Source organism: Lagenorhynchus albirostris, chromosome 8 (genome assembly GCF_949774975.1).
Source record: "Lagenorhynchus albirostris chromosome 8, mLagAlb1.1, whole genome shotgun sequence".
In the NCBI taxonomy this organism is placed as follows: domain Eukaryota; kingdom Metazoa; phylum Chordata; class Mammalia; order Artiodactyla; family Delphinidae; genus Lagenorhynchus; species Lagenorhynchus albirostris.
In genome coordinates this window covers 58,080,792-58,106,805 of record NC_083102.1, presented here as the reverse complement: position 1 = coordinate 58,106,805, position 26,014 = coordinate 58,080,792, and the positions used below count along the sequence as shown (strand labels likewise).

The 26,014-nt window shown below is 35.4% G+C and overlaps 1 protein-coding gene across 4 annotated transcripts in view; it reads right to left on the bottom strand.

Annotated features, from left to right (window-relative positions):
* Positions 1–26,014, bottom strand: part of PPP1R9A (protein phosphatase 1 regulatory subunit 9A) — a 326,308-nt gene that overhangs the window by 106,579 nt on the left and 193,715 nt on the right. For all 4 annotated transcript variants that reach the window (XM_060157051.1, XM_060157050.1, XM_060157052.1 and 1 more), the window contains exon 4: positions 21,965–22,069. In XM_060157051.1, the coding sequence (XP_060013034.1) occupies positions 21,965–22,069 (105 nt within the window). The remainder of the gene's footprint in view (positions 1–21,964; positions 22,070–26,014) is intronic.

The following is a 26,014-nucleotide window of genomic DNA, read 5'->3' as shown; positions in this document are numbered from 1 at the left end:
TCATGCATGATGCTTGGTAAGGGGGGAATTTCATTATTTTCCAAATGAGTAACCAGTTGTTTCCATACCATTTCTTAAAAAGACTATTCATTACCACCACTTGAATTACTCAGGGACATTTGTTGCAAATCAATTGACCATGTACTTGTGTGCTAATTTTTGGACTTGCCAATCTGTTCCATTGATGTATTTATCCTTGTACCAATACTACACTGCCTTGATTACTATATAGTAAATCGTGAAACTAGGTGCTATGAGTTATCCAACTATGTATATCTTTTTCAAAATTATTTTGACTATTCTAAGTTATCTAACGTGCTATATAACTTTTACAACCAGCTTGCCAATTTCATTTAAAAAGCCCATTGATGGGTCCACTTCCGGGAAGATGGCGGAAGAGTAAGACGAGATCACCTTCCTCCCCACAGATACACCAGAAATACATCTACACGTGGAACAACTCCTACAGAACACCTACTGAACGCTGGCAGAAGACCTCAGACCTCCCAAAAGGAAAGAAACCCCCCACGTACTTGGTTAGGGCAAAAGAAAAAAATAAACAGAGACAAAAGGATAGGGACGGGTCCTGCACCAGCGGGAGGGAGCTGTGAAGGAGGAAAAGTGTCCACACACTAGGAAGCCCCTTCGAGGGCGGAGACTGCGGGTGGCGGAGTGGGGGAGCTTTGGAGCCACGGAGGAGACCACAGCAACAGGGGTGCAGAGGGCAAAGCGGAGAGATTCCAGCACAGAGGATCAGGGCCGACCGGCACTCACCAGCCGAGAGGCTTGTCTGCTCACCTGCCGGGGCGGGCGGGGCTGGGAGCTGAGGTTCCGGCTTCAGTCAGAGCGCCGGGAGAGGACTGGGGTTGGTGGCGTGAACACAGCCTGCAGGGCATTAGTGCACCGCCGCTAGCCAGGAGGGAGTCCAGGGAAAAGTCTGGACCTGCCGAAGAGGCAAGAGACTTTTTCTTCCCTCTTTATATCCTGGTGTCCGAGGAGAGGGGATTAAGAACGCTGCTTAAAGGAGCTCCAGAGACGGGCGCGAGCCGCGGCTAAAAGTGTGGACCCCAGAGACAGACATGAGACGCTAAGGCCGCTGCTGCCGCCACCAAGAAGCCTGTGTGCGAACACAAGTCACTATCCACACCCCCCTCCCGGGGAGCCTGTGCAGCCCGCCACTGCCAGGGTCCCGGGATCCAGGGACAACTCCCCCGGGAGAACGCACGGCGCACCTCAGGCTGGTGCAACGTCACGCTGGCCTCTGCCGCTGCAGGCCCGCCCTGCACTCCGTGACCCTCCCTAGCCCCCCGGCCTGAGTGAGCCAGAGCCTCCGAATCAGCGGCTCCTTTAACCCTGTCTAGTCTGAGTGAACAGACACCCTCCAGCGACCTACACGCACAGGCGGGGCCAAATCCAAAGCTGAGCCACTGGGGGCTGTGAGAACAAAGAAGAGAAAGGGAAATCTCTCCCAGCAGCCTCAGAAGCAGCGGATTAAAGCTCCACAATCAATCTGATGAACCCTGCATCTGTGGAATACATGAATAGACAACGAATCATCCCAAATTAAGGAGCCGTGTGGATGAAAGGCTCTTGGTGCTGCAGCCAGGAGTGAGTGCTGTGCCTCTGACGTGGGAGAGCCAACTTCAAGACACTGGTCCACAAGAGGCCTCCCAGCTGCACATAATATCAAAAGGCGAAAATCTCCCAGAGATCTCCATCTCAACGCCAGCACCCAGCTTAACTCATCCTATGCCAAACAACTAGCAAGACAGGAACACAACCCCACCCATTAGCAGAGAGGCTGCCTAAAATCATAATATGTCTACAGACACCCCAAAACACACCACCGGACGTGGACCTGCCCACCAGAAAGACAACATCCAGCCTCATCCACCAGAACACAGGCACTAGTACCCTCCACCAGGAAGCCTACACAACCCACTGAACCAAACTTAGCCACTGGGGACAGACACCAAAAACAACAGGAACTACGAACCTTCAGCCTGCAAAAAGGAGACCCCAAACACAGTAAGATAAGCAAAATGAGAAGACAGAAAAACACACAGCAGATGAAGGAGCAAGATAAAAACCCACCAGACCTAACAAATGAAGAGGAAATAGGCAGTCTACCTGAAAAAGAATTCAGAATAATGATAAAAAGATGATCCAAAATCTTGGAAATAGAATAGACAAAATGCAAGAAACATTTAACAAGGACCTAGAAGAACTAAAGATGAAACAAACAATGATGAACAACACAATAAATGAAATGAAAAATACTCTAGATGGGATCAATAGCAGAATAACTGAGGCAGAAGAATGGATAAGTGACCTGGAAGATAAAATAGTGGAAATAACTACTGCAGAGCAGAATAAAGAAAAAAGAATGAAAAGAACTGAGGACAGTCTCAGAGACCTCTGGGACAACATTAAACGCACCAACATTCGAATTATAGGGGTTCCAGAAGAAGAAGAGAAAAAGAAAGGGACTGAGAAAATATTTGAAGAGATTATAGTTGAAAACTTCCCTAATACGGGAAAGGAAATAGTTAATCAAGTCCAGGAAGCACAGTGAGTCCCATACAGGATAAATCCAAGGAGAAACACGCCCAAACACATATTAATCAAACTGACAAAAATTAAATACAAAGAAAACATATTAAAAGCAGCAAGGGAAAAACAACAAATAACACACAAGAGAATCCCCATAATGTTAACAGCTGATCTTTCAGCAGAAACTCTGCAAGCCAGAAGGGACTGGCAGGACATATTTAAAGTGATGAAGGAGAAAAACCTGCAACCAAGATTACTCTACCCAGCAACGATCTCATTCAGATTTGATGGAGAAATTAAAACATTTACAGACAAGCAAAAGCTGAGAGAGTTCAGCACCACCAAACCAGCTCTACAACAACTGATAAAAGAACTTCTCTAGGCAAGAAATACAAGAGAAGGAAAAGACCTACAATAACGAACCCAAAACAATTAAGAAAATAGGAATGGGAACATACATATCGATAATTACCTTAAACGTAAATGGACTAAATGCTCCCACCAAAAGACACAGATTAGCTGAATGGATACTAAAACAAGACGCATATATTTGCTGTCTACAAGAGACCCACTTCAGACCTAGAGACACATACAGACTGAAAGTAAGGGGATGGAAAAAGGTATTTCATGCAAATGGAAACCAAAAGAAAGCTGGAGTAGCAATTCTCATATCAGACAAAAGACATTAAAATAAAGACTATTAGAAGAGACAAAGAAGGACACTACATAATGATCAAGGGATCGATCTAAGAAAAAGATATAACAATTGTAAATATTTATGCACCCAACATAGGAGCACCTCAATACATAAGGCAAATACTAACAGCCATAAAACGGGAAATCGACAGTAACACATTCATAGTAGGGGACTTTAACACCCCACTTTCACCAATGGACAGATCATCCAAAACAAAAATAAATAAGGAAACACAAGCTTTAAATGATACATTAAACAAGATGGACTTAATTGATATTTATAGGACATTCCATCCAAAAACAACAGAATACACATTTTTCTCAAGTGCTCATGGAACATTCTCCAGGATAGATCATATCTTGGGTCACAAATCAAGCCTTGGTAAATTTAAGAAAATTGAAATTGTATCAAGTATCTTTTCCGACCACAACGCTATGAGACTAGATATCAATTACAAGAAAAGATCTGTAAAAAATACAAACACATGGAGGCTAAAAAATACACGACTTAATAACGAAGTGATCACTGAAGAAATCAAAGAGGAAATCAAAAAATACCTAGAAACAAATGACAATGGAGACACGACGACTCAAAATCTATGGGATGCAGCAAAAGCAGTTCTAAGAGGGAAGTTTATAGCAATACAATCCTACCTTAAGAAACAGGAAACATCTCGAATAAACAACCTAACCTTGCACATAAAGCAATTAGAGAAAGAAGAACCAAAAAACCCAAATGGTAGCAGAAGGAAAGAAATCATAAAAATCAGATCAGAAATAAATGAAAAAGAAATGAAGGAAACGATAGCAAAGGTCAATAAAACTAAAAGCTGGTCTTTGAAAGGATAAACAAAATTGATAAACCATTAGCCAGACTCATCAAGAAAAAAAGGGAGAAGACACCAATCAATAGAATTAGAAATGAAAAAGGAGAAGTAACAACTGACACTGCAGAAATACAAAAGATCATGAGAGATTACTACAAGCAACTCTATGCCAATAAAATGGACAACCTGAAAGAAATGGACAAATTCTTAGAAAGGCACAACCTGCCAAGATTGAATCAGGAAGAAATAGAAAATATGAACAGACCAATCACAAGCACTGAAATTGAAACTGTGATTAAAAATCTTCCAACAAGCAAAAGCCCAGGACCAGATGGCTTCACAGGCGAATTCTACCAAACATTTAGAGAAGAGCTATCACCAATCCTTCTCAAACTCTTCCAAAATATAGCAGAGGGAGGAACACTCCCCAACTCATTCTACGAGGCCACCATCACCCTGATACCAAAACCAGACAAGGATGTCACAAAGAAAGAAAATTACAGGCCAATATCACTGATGAACATAGAGGCAAAAATCCTCAACAAAATACTAGCAAAATACTAGCAAACAGAATCCAACAGCACATTAAACGGATCATACACCATGATCAAGTGGGGTTTATTCCAGGAATGCAAGGATTCTTCAATATATGCAAATCAATCAATGTGATACACCATATTAACAAATTGAAGGAGAAAAACCATATGATCATCTCAATAGATGCAGAGAAAGCTTTTGACAAAATTCAACACCCATTTATCATAAAAACCCTGCAGAAAGTAGGCATAGAGGGAACTTTCCTCAACATAATAAAGGCCATATATGACAAAGCCACAGCCAACATCATCCTCAGTGGTGAAAAACTGAAAGCATTTCCACTAAGATCAGGAACAAGACAAGGTTGCCCACTCTCACCACTCTTATTCAACATAGTTTTGGAAGTTTTAGTCACAGCAATCAGAGGAGAAAAGGAAATAAAAGGAATCCAAATCGGAAAACAAGAAGTAAAGCTGTCACTCTTTGCAGATGATATGATACTATACATAGAGAATCCTAAAGATGCTACCAGAAAACTACTAGAGCTAATCAATAAATTTGGTAAAGTAGCAGGATACAAAATTAATGCACAGAAATCTCTGGCATTCCTATACACTAAGGATGAAAAATCTGAAACTGAAATCAAGAAAACACTCCCATTTACCATTGCAACAAAAAGAATAAAATATCTAGGAATAAACCTACCTAAGGAGACAAAAGACCTGTATGCAGAAAATTATAAGACACTGATGAAAGAAATTAAAGATGATACAAATAGATGGAGAGATATACCATGTTCTTGTATTGGAAGAATCAACATTGTGAAAATGAGTATACTACCCAAAGCAATCTACAGATTCAATGCAATCCCTATCAAACTACCACTGGCATTTTTCACAGAACTAGAACAAAAAATTTCACAATTTGTATAGAAACACAAAAGACCCCGAATAGCCAAAGCAATCTTGAGAATGAAAAACGGAGTTGGAGAAATCAGGCTCCCTGACTTCAGACTATACTACAAAGCTACAGTAATCAAGACAGTATGGTACTGGCATAAAAACAGAAATATAGATCAATGGAACAGGATAGAAAGCTCAGAGATAAACCCACGCACATATGGTCAACTTATCTTTGATAAAGGAGGCAGGAATGTACAGTGGAGAAAGGACAGCCTCTTCAATAAGTGGTGCTGGGAAAACTGGACAGCTACATGTAAAAGTATGAGATTAGATCACTCCCTAACACCATACACAAAAATAAGCTCAAAATGGATTAAAGACCTAAATGTAAGGCCAGAAACTATCAAACTCTTAGAGGAAAACATAGGACACTCTATGACATAAATCACAGCAAGATCCTTCTTGACCCACCTCCTAGAGATATGGAAATAAAAACAAAAATAAACAAATGGGACCTAATGAAGCTTAAAAGCTTTTGCGCAGCAAAGGAAACCATAAACAAGACCAAAAGACAACCCTCAGAATGGGAGAAAATATTTGCAAATGAAGCAACTGACAAAGGATTAATCTCCAAAATTTACAAGCAGCTCATGCAGCTCAATACCAAAAAGCAAACAACCCAATCCAAAAATGGGCAGAAGACCTAAATAGACATTTCTCCAAAGAAGTTATACAGACTGCCAACAAACACATGAAAGAATGCTCAACATCACTAATCATTAGAGAAATGCAAGTCAAAACTACAATGAGATATCATCTCACACCAGTCAGAATGGCCATCATCAAAAAATCTAGAAACAATAAATGCTGGAGAGGGTGTGGAGAAAAGGGAACCCTCTTACACTGTTGGTGGGAATGTAAATTGATACAGCCACTGTGGAGAACAGTGTGGAGGTTCCTTAAAAAACTGCAAATAGAACTACCATATGACCCAGCAATCCCACTACTGGGCATATACCCTGAGAAAACCATAATTCAAAAAGAGTCATGTACCAAAATGTTCATTGCAGCTCTATTTACAATAGCCCAGAGATGGAAACAACCTAAGTGTCCATCATTGGATGAATGGATAAAGAAGATGTGGCACATATATACAATGGAATATTACTCAGCCATAAAAAGAAACGAAATTGAGCTATTTGTAATGAGGTGGATAGACCTAGAGTCTGTCATACAGAGTGAAGTAAGTCAGAAAGAGAGAGACAAATACCGTATGCTAACACATATATATGGACTTTAAGGAAAAAAAAATGTCATGAAAAACCTAGGGGTGAAACAGGAATAAAGACACAGACTTACTAGAGAATGGACTTGAGGCTATGGGGAGGGGGAAGGGTAAACTGTGAGAAAGCGAGAGAGAGGCATGGACATATGTACACTACCAAACGTAAGGTAGATAGCTAGTGGGAAGCAGCCGCATAGCACAGGGAGATCAGCTTGGTGCTTTGTGACCGCCTGGAGGGGTGGGATAGGGAGGGTGGGAGGGAGGGAGATGCAAGCGGGAAGAGATATGGGAACAGATGTATATATATAACTGATTCATTTTGTTGTGAAGCTGAAACTAACACACCATTGTAAAGCAATTATACTCCAATAAAGAAGTAAAAAAAAAAAAAAGCCCATTGATGTTTAATTTGGTATTGGTTTGAATCTATAGATTGTGGAGAACTGACATCTTAATAATATGGAATTGTCTGATCCATGAACATGGTATATCTGCATTTATTTTTCTTTATTTCTATTGAAATATAGTTGACATACAATATTATGTTAGTTACAGGTGTATTCATAATGATTTGACACTTGTACACATTATGAAATGATCACCACAATAAGTCTAGTAACCATCTGTCCCCATGTTATTACAATATTACTGACCATATTCCTTATGCTGTAATATTACAACACCTTGACTTACTTATCATACAGCTAGAGATTTGTATCTCTTAAAACGTTCACCTATTTGGCTCACTCCCCACACACACCCCTCCCTCCAGGCAACAACCCATTTGCTGTCTATATCTGAGTCAGTTTTAATTTAAGTTTTTGTTTTGCTTTTCAGCTTCCAAATTTGAGATCCTGTATTATTTCTTTCCTTTCTGACACATTTCACTTAGTATAACACCCTGTAGACACATCTATGTTGTCACAAATGGCAAGATTTCATTTTTTATGGCTAATATTCCATTATATAAATATATCACTTTGTCTTTATCCTTTTGCCTAATGTTGGACACTTAAGTTGCTTCTGTATCTTGGCTATTGTAAATAATGCAGCAATGGACATTTGAGTGCATATATTTTTCCAAATAAGGGTTTTTGTTTTCTTCAAATAAATACCCAGAAGTAAAATTACTAAATTATATTGCAGTTCTGTTTTTAATTTTTTGAGGAACTTCCATATTGCTTTCCATAGTGGCTGCACTGATTTACAATTCCAACAACAACACACAAGGGTTCTCTTTTCTTCACATCCTCACCAACACTTATTTGTTGCCCTTTTGATAACAGCCATTCTGACAGGTGTGAGGTGATATCTCATTGTGATTTTGATTTGCATTTCCCTGATGATTAGTGATATAGAGCATCTTTTCATGTGTCTGTGGCCAAATGTCTTCTTTGGAAAAATGTCTACTCAGGTCCCCTGGCCATTTTTAAATAGGGTTCTTTGCTATTCTGATGTTGAGCCATATGAGTTCTTTGTATATTTTGGATATAAATCCCTTATCATTTTGCAAATACCGTCTCCCATTCAGTTGGCTGCCTTTTCATTTTGTTGATAGCTTCCTTCACTGTGCAGAGCTTTTCAGTTTAATGTAGTCCTATTTGTTTATTTTTGCTTTTGTTTCCCTTGCCTAAGAAGATGTGTCCCAAAAAAATGTATTGCTAGGACTGACGTCAAAGAGCATACAGCCTATATTTTTTTCTAGGAGTTTGATGGTTTCAGGTCTTATGTTAAAGTCTTTAATCTAGTGTGAAAAAGTAGTCCAGTTTGGTTATTTTGCATGTAGCTGTCCAGTTATCCCAACACCATTTATTGAAGAGACTGTCTTTTCCCCATTTTGTATTCTTGCCTTCTTTGATTGACTATTTAAGTGTCATTTTATTTCTGAGATCTCTATTCTGTTCCATTGATTTATGTGTCTGTTTTTGTGCCAGTACCATACTATTTTGAATACTGTAACTTTGTAGTATAGTTTGAAATCAGAAGCATGATACCCCCAGCTTTGTTCTTTCTCAAGGCTATTTTGGCTATTTGGGGTCTTCTGTGATTCCATACAAATTTTAGAATTATTTGCTCTAGTTGTGTGAAAAATGCTTTTGGTATTTTGATAGGGATTGCACCGAATCTGTAGACTGCCTGAGAAGCATTTTAACAATATTAACTCTTCCAATCCATAAGCATGGAATATATTTCCATTTTTAAATTTCATCTTCAGTACCTTCCATCCATGTCTAATAGTTTTCTGAGTAAAAGTCTTTTACCTCCTTAGTTAGGTTTATTTCTAGATACTTTACTCTTTATGATACAATTGTAAATTGGGTTGTTTTCTTAATTTCTCTTTCTGATATTTTGTTGTCTGTACAGAATTACAGGAGATTTCTGTATATTAATTTTGTAATCTGCTACTTTACTGAATTCATTTATTAGTTCTAAGTTTTTTGGTGGTGTCTTTAGGATTTTCCATATATATAGTATCAGGTCATCTGCAAAGTGACAGTTTTAATTCTTCTTTTCCAATTTGGATTCCTTCTATTTCTTTTTCTTATCTGATTGCTGTGGCTAGAACTTACAATACCATATTGAATAAAAGTGGCAAAAATGGGCATCCTTGTCTTGATCCTGATCTTAGAGGCAATGCTTTCAACTTTTCACCATTGAGTATGATGTTGGCTGTGGGTTTGTCATATATGGCCTTTATTATGTCGAGGTATGTTCCCTCTATACCCATGTTGTTGAGAGCTTTTACCATAAATGCATGTTGAATTTTGTTAAAAGCTTTTTCTACATCTATTGAGATAATATAATTTTTATTTTTCAATTTGTTAATGTGGTTATCACATTGATTTGTGGATACTGAACCATCCTTGCATCACTGGGATATAATCCTTTTAATGTATTGTTGAATTCAGTTTGTTAACATTTTGATGAGAATTTTTGCATCTAGGTTCATCAGTGACATTGGCCTGTGATTTTCTTTTTATGTATGGTAATTTTGTCTGGTTTTGGTATCAGGATGATGCTGACCTCAGAACAAGTTCGGAAGCATTCCTTTCCCTTCAAATATTTGAAGTAGCTTGAGAGGGACAGATGTCAATCGTTCTTTAAATGTTTGGTAGAATTCATTAGTGAGGCCATTTGGTCCTGGACTTTTATTTTGTGGGGCATTTTAAAATTACTGATTCAATTTCATTACTGGTAATCAGCTTTTCTATTTCTTCCTGAATCAATCTTGGGAGTTGTACATTTCTAGGAATTTATTCATTTCTTCTAGGTTGTCTTCTATTGGTGTAAAACTGTGTAGTAATTTCCTGTGATTCTTTGCACTTCAGTGGTGTCAGTTGTAACTTCTCTTTCACTACTGACTTTATTTATTTCGGCTCTCTTTCTTTTTTTCTTGATGAGTCTGGCTAAAGTTTATCAATTTTGTTTATCTTTTCAAAGAACCAGCTCTTAGTTTCATTGATCTTTTCTATTTTTTTTGTCTCTATTTCATTTACTTCTTCTCTGATCTTTATGATTTCTTTCCTTCTACTAATTTTGAGTTTTGTTTGTCCCTCTTTTTCTAGTTCCTTTAGGTGTAAGGTTAGATCGTTTGAGATTTTTGCTGTTTCCTGAGGTATGCTGTATCACCATAAACCTTCCTCTTAGAACTGCTTTTGCTGTGTTCCATAGATTCTGGATCATCGTGTTTCCATTTTCATTTGTCTCCAGGTATTTTTTAATTCCCTCTTTGACTTCTTCAGTGATCCACCGGTTGTTTAGTACCATATTGTTTTGCCTCCATGTGTTTGTGTTTTTTGAAGTTTTTTTGTTTCTAGTAGTTGACTTCTAGTCTATTTAGCATTGTGGTAGGATAAGATACTTGATATGATTCCACTCTTCTTAAATTTAATGAGACTTGTTTTGTGGCCTAGCTAGAGATCTGTCCTGGAAAATGTTTCATGTGCACTTGAAAAGAATGTATATCTTGCTGCTTTTGGATGGAATGTGTGTGTGTGTGTGTGTGTGTGTGTATATATATATATTTTTTTTTTCTATGTGGTCTAATCTGTCATTTAAGACCAGTGTTTCCTTAATTATTTTCTGTCTTCATGATCTGCCTATTGATGTAACTGGAGTGTGTTAAAGTCCCCTACTATTATTGTATTACTCTCAATCTCTCCCTTTATGTTTGTTAATATTTGCTGTATGTATTTAGGTGCTCCTATGTTGGGTGTACACATATTTACAACTGTTAAATCTTCTTGTTGGATTGATCCCTTGATCGTTATGTGATGTCCTTCTTTGTCTCTTGCTGCAGTCTTTGTTTTAAAGTCTATCTTGTCTGATAGAAGTATTGCTACCCCAGCTTTCTTTTTGTTTCCATTTGCATGGAATACCTCTTTCCATCCCCTTATTTTCAGTCTGTGTGTGTCTTTAGATCTGAAATGAGACTCTCCTAGGCAGCATACATATGGCTCTTGTTTTTTAATCCATTCAGCCTCTCTATGTATTTTGATTGGAGCATTTTAATCCATTTACATTAAAGTAATTATTGATAGGTATGCACTTATTGCCACTGTGTTTACTGTTTTGGGGTTTTGTAGTTTTGTTTGTTTCTTCTTCTTTTGCTCTCTTTCCTTGTGATTTGATGACTGTCTCCAGTGTTATGTCTGGATTCCTTTCTCTTTTCTTGCATGTATGTATCTATTATAGGTTTTTGGCTAGTTGTTACCATGATGTTTATCTATAACACCTATATATGTGATTATTATAAGTTGATGACCTCTTAAATTTGACTGCATTCTAACAACCCCACATTTTTACTCCTCCCAACCGCATTTAACTTTTTTGTTATCATATTTTACATCTTTTTGGTTTTTGTAGCCCTTAGTTATTGTGGATACTGATGGTTTTACTTTTGTCTTTTAACCCTCCTACTAGCTTTATAAGTGGCTGATCTACTACCTTTACTATATGTTTGCCTTTACCAACGAGACCTTTTCTTTTGTAATTTAAATGTTTCTAGTTGTGGTCTTCTTTCTTCTGCTTAGAGAAGTCCTTTTAACTTTTCTTGTAAAGCCAATTTAGTGGTTTGAAATCTTTTAGCTTTTACTTATCTATAAAACTCGTTATCTCTCCTTCAAATCTAAATGATAGCCTTGCTGAGTAGAGTATTCTTAGTTGTAGATTTTTTTCCTTTCATCACTTTGAATATATGGTGCCACTAGCTTCTGGCCTGCAAAGTTTTTGCTGAAAAGTCAGCTAACAGTTTTATGGGAATTCCCTTGTAAGTAACTAGTTGGTTTTCTCTTGCTGCTTTTAAGATTCTGTATCTTTAATTTGTGCCCTTCTAATTATAATGTGTCTTGGTGTGAATCTCTTTGGGTTCATCTTGTTTGGGACTCTCTGTACTTCCTGGATCTGGATGTCTGTTCCCTTTCTCAGGTTATGGATATTTTCAGCTATTATTTCTTCAAATAAATTCTCTGCCTCTTTCTCTCTCTCTTCTCCTTCTGGGGCCCCTAGAATGCGAACATTAGTATGCTTGATGTTGTCCCAGAGGTCTCTTAGGCTAACCTCATTTTTAAAATTCCTTTTTCTTTTTTCTGCTCAGCTTGGGTGATTTACACTACTCTGTCTTCCAGTTCACTGATCTCTCTGCATTTATTTAAAAGGTTTACATTGAACTACACGTCTCTTCATTCAGGCAGCAAATTTGGGTAGCATTATAGCTTCTAGTTAGACACGCTTTAAAGCCTTAATCTGGTATAATTTACAGTACAGATTTGCAATAAAAGAATGTCATCATGGTAAGTGTGGTCCAAAGGGAAAGCACACAGAAGTGGAACTGAACTATTCTCTATGCCTTATTTTCCTCATGTGAAAATTAGTACCTACCCCATATGTCTAAAGGAGTGACAGAAGAATAAAATGTGGTACAGACATGAAAGGACTTTAAGGCACTATTATTAAGATAAGACTAATAAAATCTCCCATTTGGAAAATGTGTAACATTCAAATTACCTGTCTATATATTCTAAATGTTTGGTCCATTTTTAAGCTGTCATTATACGTGTGTCCTACTGTATGTGTATAATCTAGCATACACAGAAATGAGTGGCAAATATAAAATTTAAAGTAAGGTTTTTATTTCAAGTATGGATTCAGAATATGGACATACTGTGATAGTATAATTTAGGAGTTAAAAGTGTATGTAAAACAGAAAAATGGCTTTGACAGAACAAATCCACTGAAACATAAACATGACTTATTGGCTCTGTGACCTTGAATGTATTAAAATTCCTAATTCTTAGTTTCCAAATTTGTAAAATAAATATAATAACAATAACAAATATATAATCCATATAAAAAGCTTAACTAAGTACCTGGTGCCTAGAGAGTATTAGTACATGTTTACTGTTGCCTTTATCTAGATAATATATTAATATCTACACAGGGTTGAGTGCATTTCAAAGTACTAATGTACACACTGTCCAAATTACTTATTTGCTCTCACTAGTTTTGAAAGAGAGAAGGTTTTTGTGAGTCAACCACATGAAAAAGATAAAATACTTGCACTGAAATGTGCTCTAAAAAACCTTAATTTCAGTTGCATTTGAAATAGGAAAGTATGGATTATATAATCCCTCCACATTGAATTTTAAAGATCAAAAATATAACAATTAAAGCCAGCAACAATCAGACCCTCTAAATATATGTGACCAAATTAACTGACATTTATGCACAATTATTATTTATATTTTAGACATTATCCCCAGCTGAAATGACAACACATGTAGTCAAATCATCCTGTTTATAAACTTAAAATTCCTTTAAGAGAAAAATACCTTTCTTGTTACTTTCTCTTTTTTTTCCCTTGCTTCAGTAAGGAACAGTGTGATCTTTTGTATTTTAGCTATAAAGAATGAAGTAAAAAAACCCCAAAAAACGTAATGTACATTTAAATTAAACTTAGGTATTTTCTAAGCTTACAATTTACAAATAATGGCAATATTAAAAACAAAATCTATAACTAGGGTTTATGTTTTTACAGCATGGCTTGTTTCTAGTGTTTAAAACAATCATGCATTTCAACATGAATTATTTTACAAAGAACTGTCTCCTCTGCCCCTCAGGCTGAGATAAAATAGGCAAAGGCAGATAAATCAGTTTTTCCTTTTCTTTTCATCGATTATAAGACAAAGCAATGTCCACGTACTGTCCTTTGGAGTTTAGATGACGAGATTATATGGAATTCATTTGATTAGTTTATTGAATTCTCTGGTGAGCTGTCAAACAAAAACAAGTATAAAATCCCATTTACAATTTGCTGAATTGTAGTCATAAAGAATGATGTGAGAGGTTATGTTGAAAAATGATGATTTATGAGTGTCTGTTTTTCCGATATAAGTTATTCCAATAAAAGTGATACATTAGTCAAAAATGGCACTTATTATGACATCAAAACTTTTTAATTATAAATGTGGAATTAAGCTAATCTAAAAAAGGAAAAGCTAAATCAGGATATAGTTATTAGTTCTAATAAAATCAATTCTTTCTTTCAAATATTCTATAAACAAATACTTATCATATGCACACAAAAACCCTTAATAATAAAAAGAAAACTAGATGCACAAGACCTATTATCATTTTACTTCAGGCTTGGATCACAAGATCACATGGTGCTTTTAAACATTTTGGTAAAAACTCATTTTTTTCTATATTTGATGACATCTTACGGTGTGAACTTGATAGCTTTTAAAATATTTAACTTAATTTTACTGAGCAATGGTGGCAAAAGTATATCCATCTCCCTTCACTAAAGTTGCTGACTGTATTCAGAGGCTGAAGTTCTGCACAACCAGGCTTTTCCCTCTTTCTTATACTTGAAGACTCTTACATATTTTTCCTTTCCATATTGGGATCTAGATTAATGTACTATATATTTAGCATTTAAAAATTTTAAAATTCATCTAAAAATGTTTGCTTTTAAAAGACAGATCTGAAATATTTAAACCTAATTGTAAGCCTTAGTTCCTGGAAATGAATTTTGTATCTAACCCAACTCTGATTATAAAGAACTTTTTTCTACACTATAGTTCAATGTAAAAAAAAAAAGTAGTTGGATTATTTGAAAAACATTGCCTAACTTATGCTACGTCAAGGACTATATATTTTCTAAAATGCTACGTCCTTTCAAGAAATGACATTTCTCTATTTAATAGTTAGCTCTGATGTCTCAGGTTTAAACGTTTACACACAAAAATACTAAAAAGGATTTTTTGGGAATGTTAATCTGTACATAGTGACACCAGAAAACATCTCATTAAGCCAAAGTCCCCTTTAAGTAGTTTTCTGAAATCCCCACTGTCTTTAATCTTCTTCCTATCACTAGTTGTTGCTGACTATTCTCATATATATGAGAGTAAACTTTTATTATCCATGGTCCCAACTTTAGAGTGGCTGCTCCTCTTATCTGAGGGAAAGGGGATATAGTCTTAGGAGTAATGTAAGTACAAAATCCACAATGACTCATGATTTCCATGAACATGATAATACCCTCACCACCCTCCATTATGTATGACACTCCATTACACCCAACCACAAAACGAAGGCTCTGTTAAAAAGTGAAACTCTCAATTTCCCCTTGTGTTGTAATGGTGACAAAAATTCTTATTAAAATGATGTGAATGAAGTGAAAACATTTCAATATTCAATGCATTTCAATAGAGATCTCAAATACACCAATGACATTACATAAAGAAAAATATTTTAAAACTTCCATACTTAGAAATTACATGCCCAGGGGTGAATCCAAAATAAACATGAGCATAGCTATAAAAAAGTCACTTATCATTCACTTATATTTTCTTTTGAATATCATAACCTCTTCCAAAAAGGACAGAGGAATATTTAAGACCCTCAGATTAATTTATTTTCTATTGTGTGTAACTATAGTTCCTATAAAATCCTGACCTCCAGAAGTGTTATATGACTTGATGTCAGAAAGTTGTTAAATACATTCACTGGGGATAAAAGCATGAGTGCTTAGTGATTGAGCACAAGTAGCAGGTACTTTTCAGAAAGCATTTAAAGTTTAATGTGAACAGCACTGAAGAGCAAACATAAAATTTATTAGAAATTTCTCATACTGAAGCACAATCTCTTCTATAGCATCACTTTCCTATAACAGCTGCCTTTCAGTACTAGGAAGGCTGTCTGGAGTTAAAAACAACAACTCATCCTTGTTCCAGAGTTCACTCTTTCAAATGCTTGACAATTGTTACCATGTCTTTTAAAATTTTTCTATATTTTAGGCAAAAGTTTGTATAATCTTTTATGTATAGAAGGAAAAATGTTTAGATCTCTCACCATCCAAAGGTCAGTCTTTCTTAAATAGTCTCAAGGTTTTCAGGGTTCTTAAGATAAGGTATGCAACGTTAAACATAAATTGTATTATGGTATAACATTAATCTGTCTGCCTGTCTATCCATCTGTCCGTCCATCCATCCAACTAATTACTGATCACTAAATAATAGTCAGCCTCTAAGATGTATTCAAGTAATCTCTGTATTCTTATATTTATGTCTTGTGTAATTCTCTCCCGTTGAGTGTGGGATGGACTTGTTGACTCACTTTTATCAAATAAAATACAGAACTGATGGAATGTCACTTCGGCTCTATGAAAAGATGGCAGATTGCATCTTGGCTACTCCCTTGCCTCGCTCCCTCTGGGGAATCTAGTTTCCATGTTGTGAGGCATCCCTGTAGAGAGGCTCTCATGAGAAAGCGGGGAAGTGGATCACAGAAACTGAGATAAAAAAAGTTGCTGTTTCAAGTCGCTAAATTTGGGAGTAATATGTTATGCAACAATACGTACACCAATTATGCCAGGCACATAGTAGTAAATAAGATAGTTAAGGTCCCACTTAAAGCTACAGACCCAAAAACATGAGTTCTTAAAAGTTACGTTGCAAGTCTATGTTTGAATAAGGAAAAGGGTCCATACATAATAATTTTATATAGATATATTTTTTTCTGGTAAAAACCCAATAACAAAATATTTTAAAAATAAAAGTATACAGCACAATAAAATCTACATATTGTTAATGAAATTGTTTGACTACATCTGCCTTTCTTAAAGAAACATGATACTCCTTCCCAAATCACCATCACCTCAATATAATTAGTTAGCATAGCACTTTTTAAGTTAATTTTAACTATTATCACATATTTTAAGAATCAGTTTTACTGAGGTCAAGTTTATATACAACAAAATTTACCAAATTTAAATTGTATTATATGTTTTGACAAATATATATACAGTTGTATAACAAACACAATAACCACAATATAGAATATTCTGTCACCCCAAAAATGTTCCCTGTTTCTTCTTTGCAGTTTAAATGGATTCAAGCAGTGTAAAGCCTTTTGTGTCTGGCTTCTTACTCAATATAATAGTTTTGAGAGTCATACATGGTGCTAAATATATTGGCAGCTCATTCCTTTGTATTGCTAAGAAATATTTCATGGTATGGAATATAATACAATTTGTAGATGCATTTATCAGTTAAAGGACACTAGAGTTGTTTCCAGTTTGGAGCTGTTTTGAATAAAGCTCCTATGAATATGCAAGTATGAGACTTTGGGTAGATACATGTTTTTACTGCTCTTGAGTAAACAGCTAAGAGTAGAACTGCTGGCTGGTATGATAAGTGTAAGTTTAACTTTATAAGAACCTGTCAAACTGTTCTGCAAAGTGGCTGTGTTATTTTGCATTCCCACCAGAAATGAAAGGATGTTATATTAAAGTTGCTCTACATCCTTGTCAATGCACAGTAGTATCAGTCTTTTAAATTTCAGCCATTCTAGTGGGTGTGTAGTTGTACCTCACTGTGGATTTAATTTCCATTTCTTCAATGATTAATGGTGTTGAGCAGCATTTCATGAGCTTAACTGTATATCTTCCTCAGTGAAGTCTCTCGTTAATTGATTTGCAGGTTTTCAACAGGGTTATGTACATTCTTATTGAATTATAAAGAGTTCTTCATATCTTCTAAATAACAGTGCTTTATCAGATAATTGTTTTGCAAATATTAGTCAGTAGCTTGCTTTTTTATTTTAAGGGTATTTTTCAAACAAATGTTTTAAATTTTGATGGTTTAACTTATCATTTCTTTTTCTTAAATTTCTTGCTTTTGTGTCCTAAAAGATCTTTGATTAACCCAAGATCATAAAATTTTTGCCTGTCTTCTAGAAATTTTATGGTTTCAGCTGTTGCACTAAGGTCTATGATCAATCTTGAGTTAACTTTTGTACACACTGTAGGATGAAGGTCAAGTTTTGTTTTTTTTTTTAATGTGGTTTTCCAATTGTTCCACCACCTTTTGTTGAAAAGACTATAATTCCCCCCATTGAATTACCTTGGTGCATTGGTCAAAAATCAGGCCTATATTAGAACTGTCTATTCAGTTCCATTAATCTATATTTTTATCCTTATGCTTAAACCAGACTGCTGTAACTAGTGTAGTTTTCGGACAGTGGCAGTCCTTCAACTTTGTTCTTTGTAAAAAAAAATGTTACTTTCTCCAAAAAAGCCTGCTGAGATTTTCATTGTGATTGTGCTTTAATCTGCAGATTTGGGGGAAACTGAAATCTCAACACTATGAGAGTCCCGTACCACACAAAGACTTGGGCTTCTTGGTACCACGCCCATGCCCATGGTGGTTTAAAATCTGGAGATCAACAAGTCCTGTGAAACCCAGTGGAGGGATGATAACGAAGACTGTCTGATTCCTCCATGCCCACTCCTTCAATGCTTATCTTTCTCCTGCTGTTGTTGTGATATATCATTTCTGAGTATAAACTATTTGAGTCCTGTAAGTCCTTTCCCTAATCAATTACTTAAAGGAATTAACATGGTTAGCATAGTACTCACCAAGATCTCACTATGATTACTTAGTTTTAAATGATATCAGTAAAATTGAGGAAATAATAATGGTTTTCCAATGCTTTCAGCCAGGCCTGGGCTTCTAATGCCCCAGGAATATAGCCTGGTTTGAGCTGAACCACTTACTCACAGTGGACTAATATGCTTTAACTCATATAAAAGATGTAGGGTTGAAAAACACATATGCCCTTGGAAGTTATCATATTAAAATACTGGTCTTATAATTTCTCTGGTGTGTCAAAAATGGCACACCAAGGAGGTTTTCATTAGTACTATTAGTTCACAAATTCAGGTGTAACAATTCAAAGTTTAATAAAATAAAGCAGACTACGGTCAGATAAAAAGTGATTCTCTGTAAGTGTGGGTGAAGTCAAAAGAACTTCATTGTGTGATTTTGATTTATATCCAAATGCTGGCACCAATTTCATATGCATTTCCAGGAAATAAATGTAAAAATCTATCTCCAATACTTAAAATATAATCACATCCAAATCTCAGCTTCGATTTCCTTAACACTATTAGTTTCTTATCTTTCCCCTTCCTGGCTCTTTAAAGCCATAAGTTTCATACATTCCTTCCAGATCTGTGCTTAGTAGTTAGAAAAATTCAAACTAAATTTAGTGATTTTTCACATATCCCTTTTAAAAAATAAATTTTAGTAACCACTAAATGTGACAGCTAGCTCACCAATAAATAAAAAATATAGAGCCATACATGTTTTAAACCCTCAGTTTAAAATGATTCATTAAAAATTCGGGTCTAGTTTTTGGATCTTGTTTTTTTTTTTTTTTGCAGTACGCAGGCCTCTCACTGCTGTGGCCTCTCCCATTGCGGAGCACAGGCTCCGGACGCACAGGCTCAGCGGCCATGGCTCATGGGCTCAGCCGCTCCGCGACATGTGGGATCCTCCCGGACCGGGGCACGAACCCGTGTCCCCTGCATCGGCAGGCAGACTCTCAACCACTGCGCCACCAGGGAAGCCCTAGGGTCCCATTTTGATATAAAGATTTTTGCAAAGTGAATGAGGAAATTAAATGTATGCCTTTAAAAAATTAAAGTGGAATGTTCTGTAACCTCAAAGTCAAAAAAGTGGTATGAATGATGAATGTTACCAGGATGAAGAAATCACTAGGGGATAGGGAGATCAAGGAGGATTTCTTGAAGGGCAAAGGAGCTAAAATATGTTCCTCAAGATAAGTAGGTTGTACCCAGACGACAGTATTTTAAACAGAAAGAATGATAGAAAGGCACAAAAACAATAATTCACAAGTCATGTTTGAAGGATGATGACTACATTAGTAAGACTGTACTAGCGCATGAATATAGGGAGAGGTAAGAGATAAGACGGGATGAAAGACTTTTAATACCAGGATAAGAACTTAGATTCTGCACAGAATGGAGGGCCATTGAAGGTTTCTAAAGAAGAGAGGGACATAACGAATGCAGAATTATTATTTCCACCCACAGGTCTTAGTTCTACTACTAGATTTATGTAGAATGAGTCGATTCCTTTTTCCATGATAGCCCTAAAACCTGCTATTATGTTCTTCCATTAGGGATAAGGATGAGAAGGACAGATTAAAGAGAGAGACTGAAATCATGAAACAGTTAAGCCATTCGCCATCTGTACAAGGCTTGAAATGAGCACAAAATTATAAAGAGAAAGAAAGGGATGGCTATGAGTTCATGTAACCACAAACTTTTTTCCAAATGAGAAATGTTCTTATAAGTTGAACATATTTCTTACTTTATTTCACTTTAAAATTCACTGCAGAGTGTAATGAGCAGCTTCAAAACCAAGTTCTTCACTGACACAGAGAAGTGCTGTCTCAAGAACAGACAGCAATTCTGCAGAGACAATCACATTTACTGAGGGGCTCACCCGTGCAGCTCTGAGAGTACCTCAGACAGTTTTCCCTGCACTCTTTCCAATTATTTTACATACTTTTCTTAGGATGACGGGTATTCTTGAAGCATTAAAATAGCATCCATAGAAGTCATTTAGGTTGTATTCTTTAAACACTCCTTTCATTGTTAAAGGATGTTTTCCAATTGAAAAAGCCTAAATTATAAAACCTAAACCCATGCTTGCGCAACATAAAATATGCTGCAATAGGGCTTCCCTGGTGGCGCAGTGGTTGAGAGTCTGCCTGACGATGCAGGGCACACGGGTTCGTGCCCCGGTCCGGGAAGATGCCATGTGCCGTGGAGCGGCTAGGCCCGTGAGCCATGGCCTCTGAACCTGGGCATCCAGAGCCTGTGCTCCGCAACGGGAGAGGCCACAACAGTGAGAGGTCCGCGTACCGGGGAAAAAAAAAAAAAAAAAAAAAATATATATATATATATATATATATATGCTGCAATAAAATCCTAATGTTACTCTCTTTATAGCAATATTAACTAATCGATATTTTCAGAATATTTGGCAGTTTCATTTTGATGATGATAACACTATAACACTTTCATAACTACACACAGTAAATAATGTCCTCTTATGTGTTCCTTTATAGGATTTATGGAAAAGTATAAGGCATAAGCAATACTATATTAAAAAATAAGTACCCTGTGACCAAATAAAATGGATTTCAAACCTTGACCTTAGTTGGCTCAGGACTACTTTATTTGTTTTCCAAGCTACAAATTTCAGGACCCCAGGGTTAGATATAAATTTAAGGTCCAAAATAATGTACCCTCTGTCCTATTAAGTTGGAAAAGTTATAGTTTACCAAAGATTAGTCCTTCCTGATTCTTTAAAACAATAAAGAGATTTAAAAATGCATTTATTAACCTTTTAAGGTTAATGATTTATCATTCAGCCTGCTTGTCTAGTAACATGTATCATTGGATATATGTATCATCATTTCAATTTCAATTTACTGTATAACTGGTTTTATTGAAAGGATTTGGAGTCTAAATTCATATTTATTGAGAAATTCTATCTTCCTAGAAATTACTGCTATGTTAGCAATAAGACAAACTAACATAGCTTGGTAATTAACCATATTGATTCACACTGTACACTTCATATCTTTGTGTCTTTCTAGAATACTATAATTTTTAGTTTTAAATTACATTTATGAACTAATTACAATAAAGAAGGAAAAATTTTAAACTAAAGGCAAGTTTTTCGTATTTAGATAAAATTCTTCCTGTAATTATAGGTACAGTTAGAGAGAAAACTAAAATTCAACAAAATATCAAGTAACCAAATTGTACATCTCAAGCCACATACCTGACATTGCCCTTGGTGTTTCTGAGAACTGTTGCAGCAAAATTCTGTGTGACACCCACCAAGCTGATTCCATCCACTTCCACAATCTGGTCATTGACTTGTATTCTTTGGGAAGAGGGAAAAAATTACCCACAATTAGTTTTTCTGATAATATATTACCATTCCCAATAAATGAGTTGACAAAATTGATTTTCAAGATACTCTTATTGATTCAAAATTTGTCTCCAAGTTCCAGATCTTAGTCAAAAGCTTAATGTTTTTTAAAAATTATTTTGAAAAACAGAAATAAGCAATAAGTGGAGAGATTCCGTTTATCCAACATCCATACTCCTATCACAAAGAATTGATAACTGCTAATGGATGACATATTTAAACCATATTTTAGCCCATAATAAATCACATAAAACATAACAGAGCCAACTGAAATACCCTTTGGGCCTCATACCTAACCCTCATCCCACCTCTCCTCCCCAAGGAAAAATATCACCAGGAATTGCAGGGAATCCTTCCAATTCAAGTTGCATACTTGAAGTATGTAATGCTTGTTAAGTGTATGTGTAATGCTCATAAGTGTATCTATATAGGTAGGTAGATATACACACGTATATAAATGTACATATACACACACACGCACATACATGAGTGTACGTGCGTGTGTATGTATATTTATTTATGTCTAGGAGCTATATATAGTATTATTGTAGTTTATCATATAATGCCTTTAAAGTTATATACATGTTTTATATGTGCCATTTTTTATTCCTCAAAATGAAGTATTTCAATCATGGAGAAATGCAGAGGGAATTAGATAATAAACACTCATGTACCCAACACCCAACTTTATCAAATCCCAGCACTGCAATATTTGAGTCAGACTTTTTTCTAAAAACAATATTACAAAAAAGCCAAAGCCCCTTTATTATTTGTCGTCAATTCTATTCCCTTCTCTGCTTCTACAGAAGTAACTATCATTAATTTTGATGCTCAGCCTTTCTACTGATGCTTTGAAATATAAATAATACATACACATGAAGAGGCACAATATGTGTACATCTGCAGTTTTCAAACATTATGAAATATACCTCTCTTTCTACAATTTAGTTTTCTTCACTCAACATTACATATGAGATTTATCCATGGTTATAAATACGATTCTAGCTAGTTCATTTTATTTTACTTAATTTAATTAAATTAATTAATTAATTTTTTGGATTGGCAGTATTTTTATTCTCTGTTCTGGTAGGTCTAAATAGGAAGCCAACTTAATTCAGAAGTTGATAAGTGATAACCTAGCTAGTTCATTTTAACAAGCATATAGTATTATCTTTCATGAATATTCTAAAATATATTCATCCATTATTTTGCAGATGGGCACTGTATTGTTTTGAATTTCAGCTATTATGAATACTGATGTAATAACTAATTTCATATGTCTCCTTACGTACATGTATGAGTTTCTCCAGGATATATAGCTAGAAACAGAATTTCTGAGTCAAAGAACACAGGCATTTTCAACTTTGGCAAACGGACACATTTCAGTTCAAAATGCTTATACCAGTGCAAATTCCCAACAGCACTGTAGAGAGGTTCTGAGTCTCTCCACACCCTCACCAATACTTGGTATATTCAGACCCTTTAAATACCACCAAACTTATAATTGTAAAAAGGTATCATGTGATTTTAATTGCATTTCCCCGATTATAGTGCGGTTCAATGTTTTTTCGTAAGTTTATGAGTCATAATGTCCCCTTCTGAGAACCGTTAGAACCTTTTACCAATCTTTGTTGAGTGTTTTTTCTCATAGATTTATATAAGATGTCTTTATCTTGTATACTAACACTTTCTTAATTAAATATGTTGCAAATATCTTTGGCCCAATCTGTAGCTCATCTTTTCACATTTTTGAGGGAAATGGTGGTTTTAAGAAGAACAGTTTTTAAAAATATAATCATATTTTTAATTTTGGCTTTATATTAGGTAGTTTTTGTGTTTTGTTTAAGGAATCCCTTTCTGCCTCAAGGTTATAAAAACATTCTATATTTTCTTTTAAAGGTCTTAAATTTTGTTTTTCTGCATTTTTAGTTATCCACCTGTAAATAATTTTTTATTATGATATGTGTTAACAATCTTCTTATTTTTTCCAAGTATATAAACAATTGGGTTAACAACATTTAATAGTCCACTTTTTACCCACTGAGTTGTAGTGCTGCCCCTGTCAGGTTTCAAATGTGCATCAATGTGGTTTCTACTTGACTGTCTATTTTTGCACACTTACATTGTTTCATAATTAGTTTTGACATTTCATAGGGTAATTCCCTTTACCTAGTTCATTGTCTTCAAAATTTTCTGAGCTCTTCTTGGGCTTTTTCTTTTCATAGTTTGTTTTGGATTTACTTGCCAAATTCTCTAAAAACATTTTTTGGAGTTTTAATAAAATTATACTGATTTCTAAGATAAGTTTGGGAAAAACTGAATCTTTATCATATTGATTCTTCCCATCAATAAAAATTAACTGCTACTATAATTATCTTGAGCAGATGTTGTATATATCACATGCTGTTGCTATGTATTAAGAAAAGTTATTTAAAGCTTGGAAATAAAAACCAAAGGAGAGGCAATATGTTGTTTCAATGTCATGTACATACATTATTAAACAGGCCCAACCAAGGATAATTTGGGGGAGTGTATTTTAATTGATCCACTGTTTTTAAAATTGATTAAAAGTCTTAGACATACTAAAGTAGAACGTTAATTTGTAGACTTTTGTCCTAAATAAAATCAGATACTTTTCTTCTGTTATTAAAGATAATCCCATAGGTCATGGTTTATTTCCCTGTAGAATATTAACTGGCTTTGTATCTATCTTAGCAATGTTATTCTAACATTACTTTATTAACTTGCATGTAAACACCTACTCCTAAAATGTTCTTTGAACCACACTTACCATCTCACTGGTTCTCTCATTAATTAGTTGAATAAAGTCTGATACCTGTACGTTTTATATTTATGAAAGTCATCTGTTAAACTCTGAATATTAGCCTGTAATAGCTTTGGAGTTTCCATAAGAGGCCAGAGTGGATTCACAAAACTAATTCAATTGTGTTACCACAGAAATGCCTTCATGGACTTTTGCTTGGTCCCCAGAGTTAGTCTAAAGCAGCAACAGAACTTTATCTTTGCTATCATGTTTTTTTCTAATTCAATACTTTTGACTTTTTTCTTGGTTCTTGGCCATGTTGGTTCTGGACCTAGTTTGTACTAGATAACAGCAACATCAACAACAACAACAACAATAAATAATTCCCCACTGGTAGAAGAAATGACTGGGAGTGTAATTTCATAATCTGACCATTTGAGACTTCTAATGGGATTATGGGGATCTGTTATCTCCCATGTAAGAGAAGATAAAGAATTTGAGTTGCTATCCTTTAATTTGTCTATTTGTGATCTCAAACTATTTCATTAAAAAAAATTCATGAACACTAGAAAGCAATTGAATCTTGACTAGTGAGTTTTTTGTTTCTTGGATTACTTAACCTGTTTCTGAAGTTGCAGAACTGAGGCTACAAATTCTCTGTGCTGCTGTAATTGAGAGAACCCATGATCTCACTGTGTGCGTATGAAGTATGTTCCTAACTTAGAAGGGTATTAATAAACTAAATTATAAAGCCTCTTAAATTAAAGGAGCGATAATCTAATTGGTTCATAGAGAATAATAAGCACTTTCATAAATCTTAAATTTTAGTATCTAATGAGAGTTTAAATGTGCTAGACGTTTAAGAAAAAAAATCCTTCTTGGAGATTCTGCTAGAAGCTCAGAAGTATTTTCGTATAAGAGACCAAGTTCATGTAATAAAAGTGAGTCTTTGGACAAATAAGACTAACTAAATAATTTTGGTTTAAAATACCTATCTATGTTTTCTCCATGATTTTGTAAAGGTGTGGGTTTGTATTTTTCTGAAGAGACCAGTTAATCTGAACTTCCTAAAATTCTGATACAAATACTGATCAGATAAATTAAGTACCCCTACATAAAGTTTAAAAAGCATA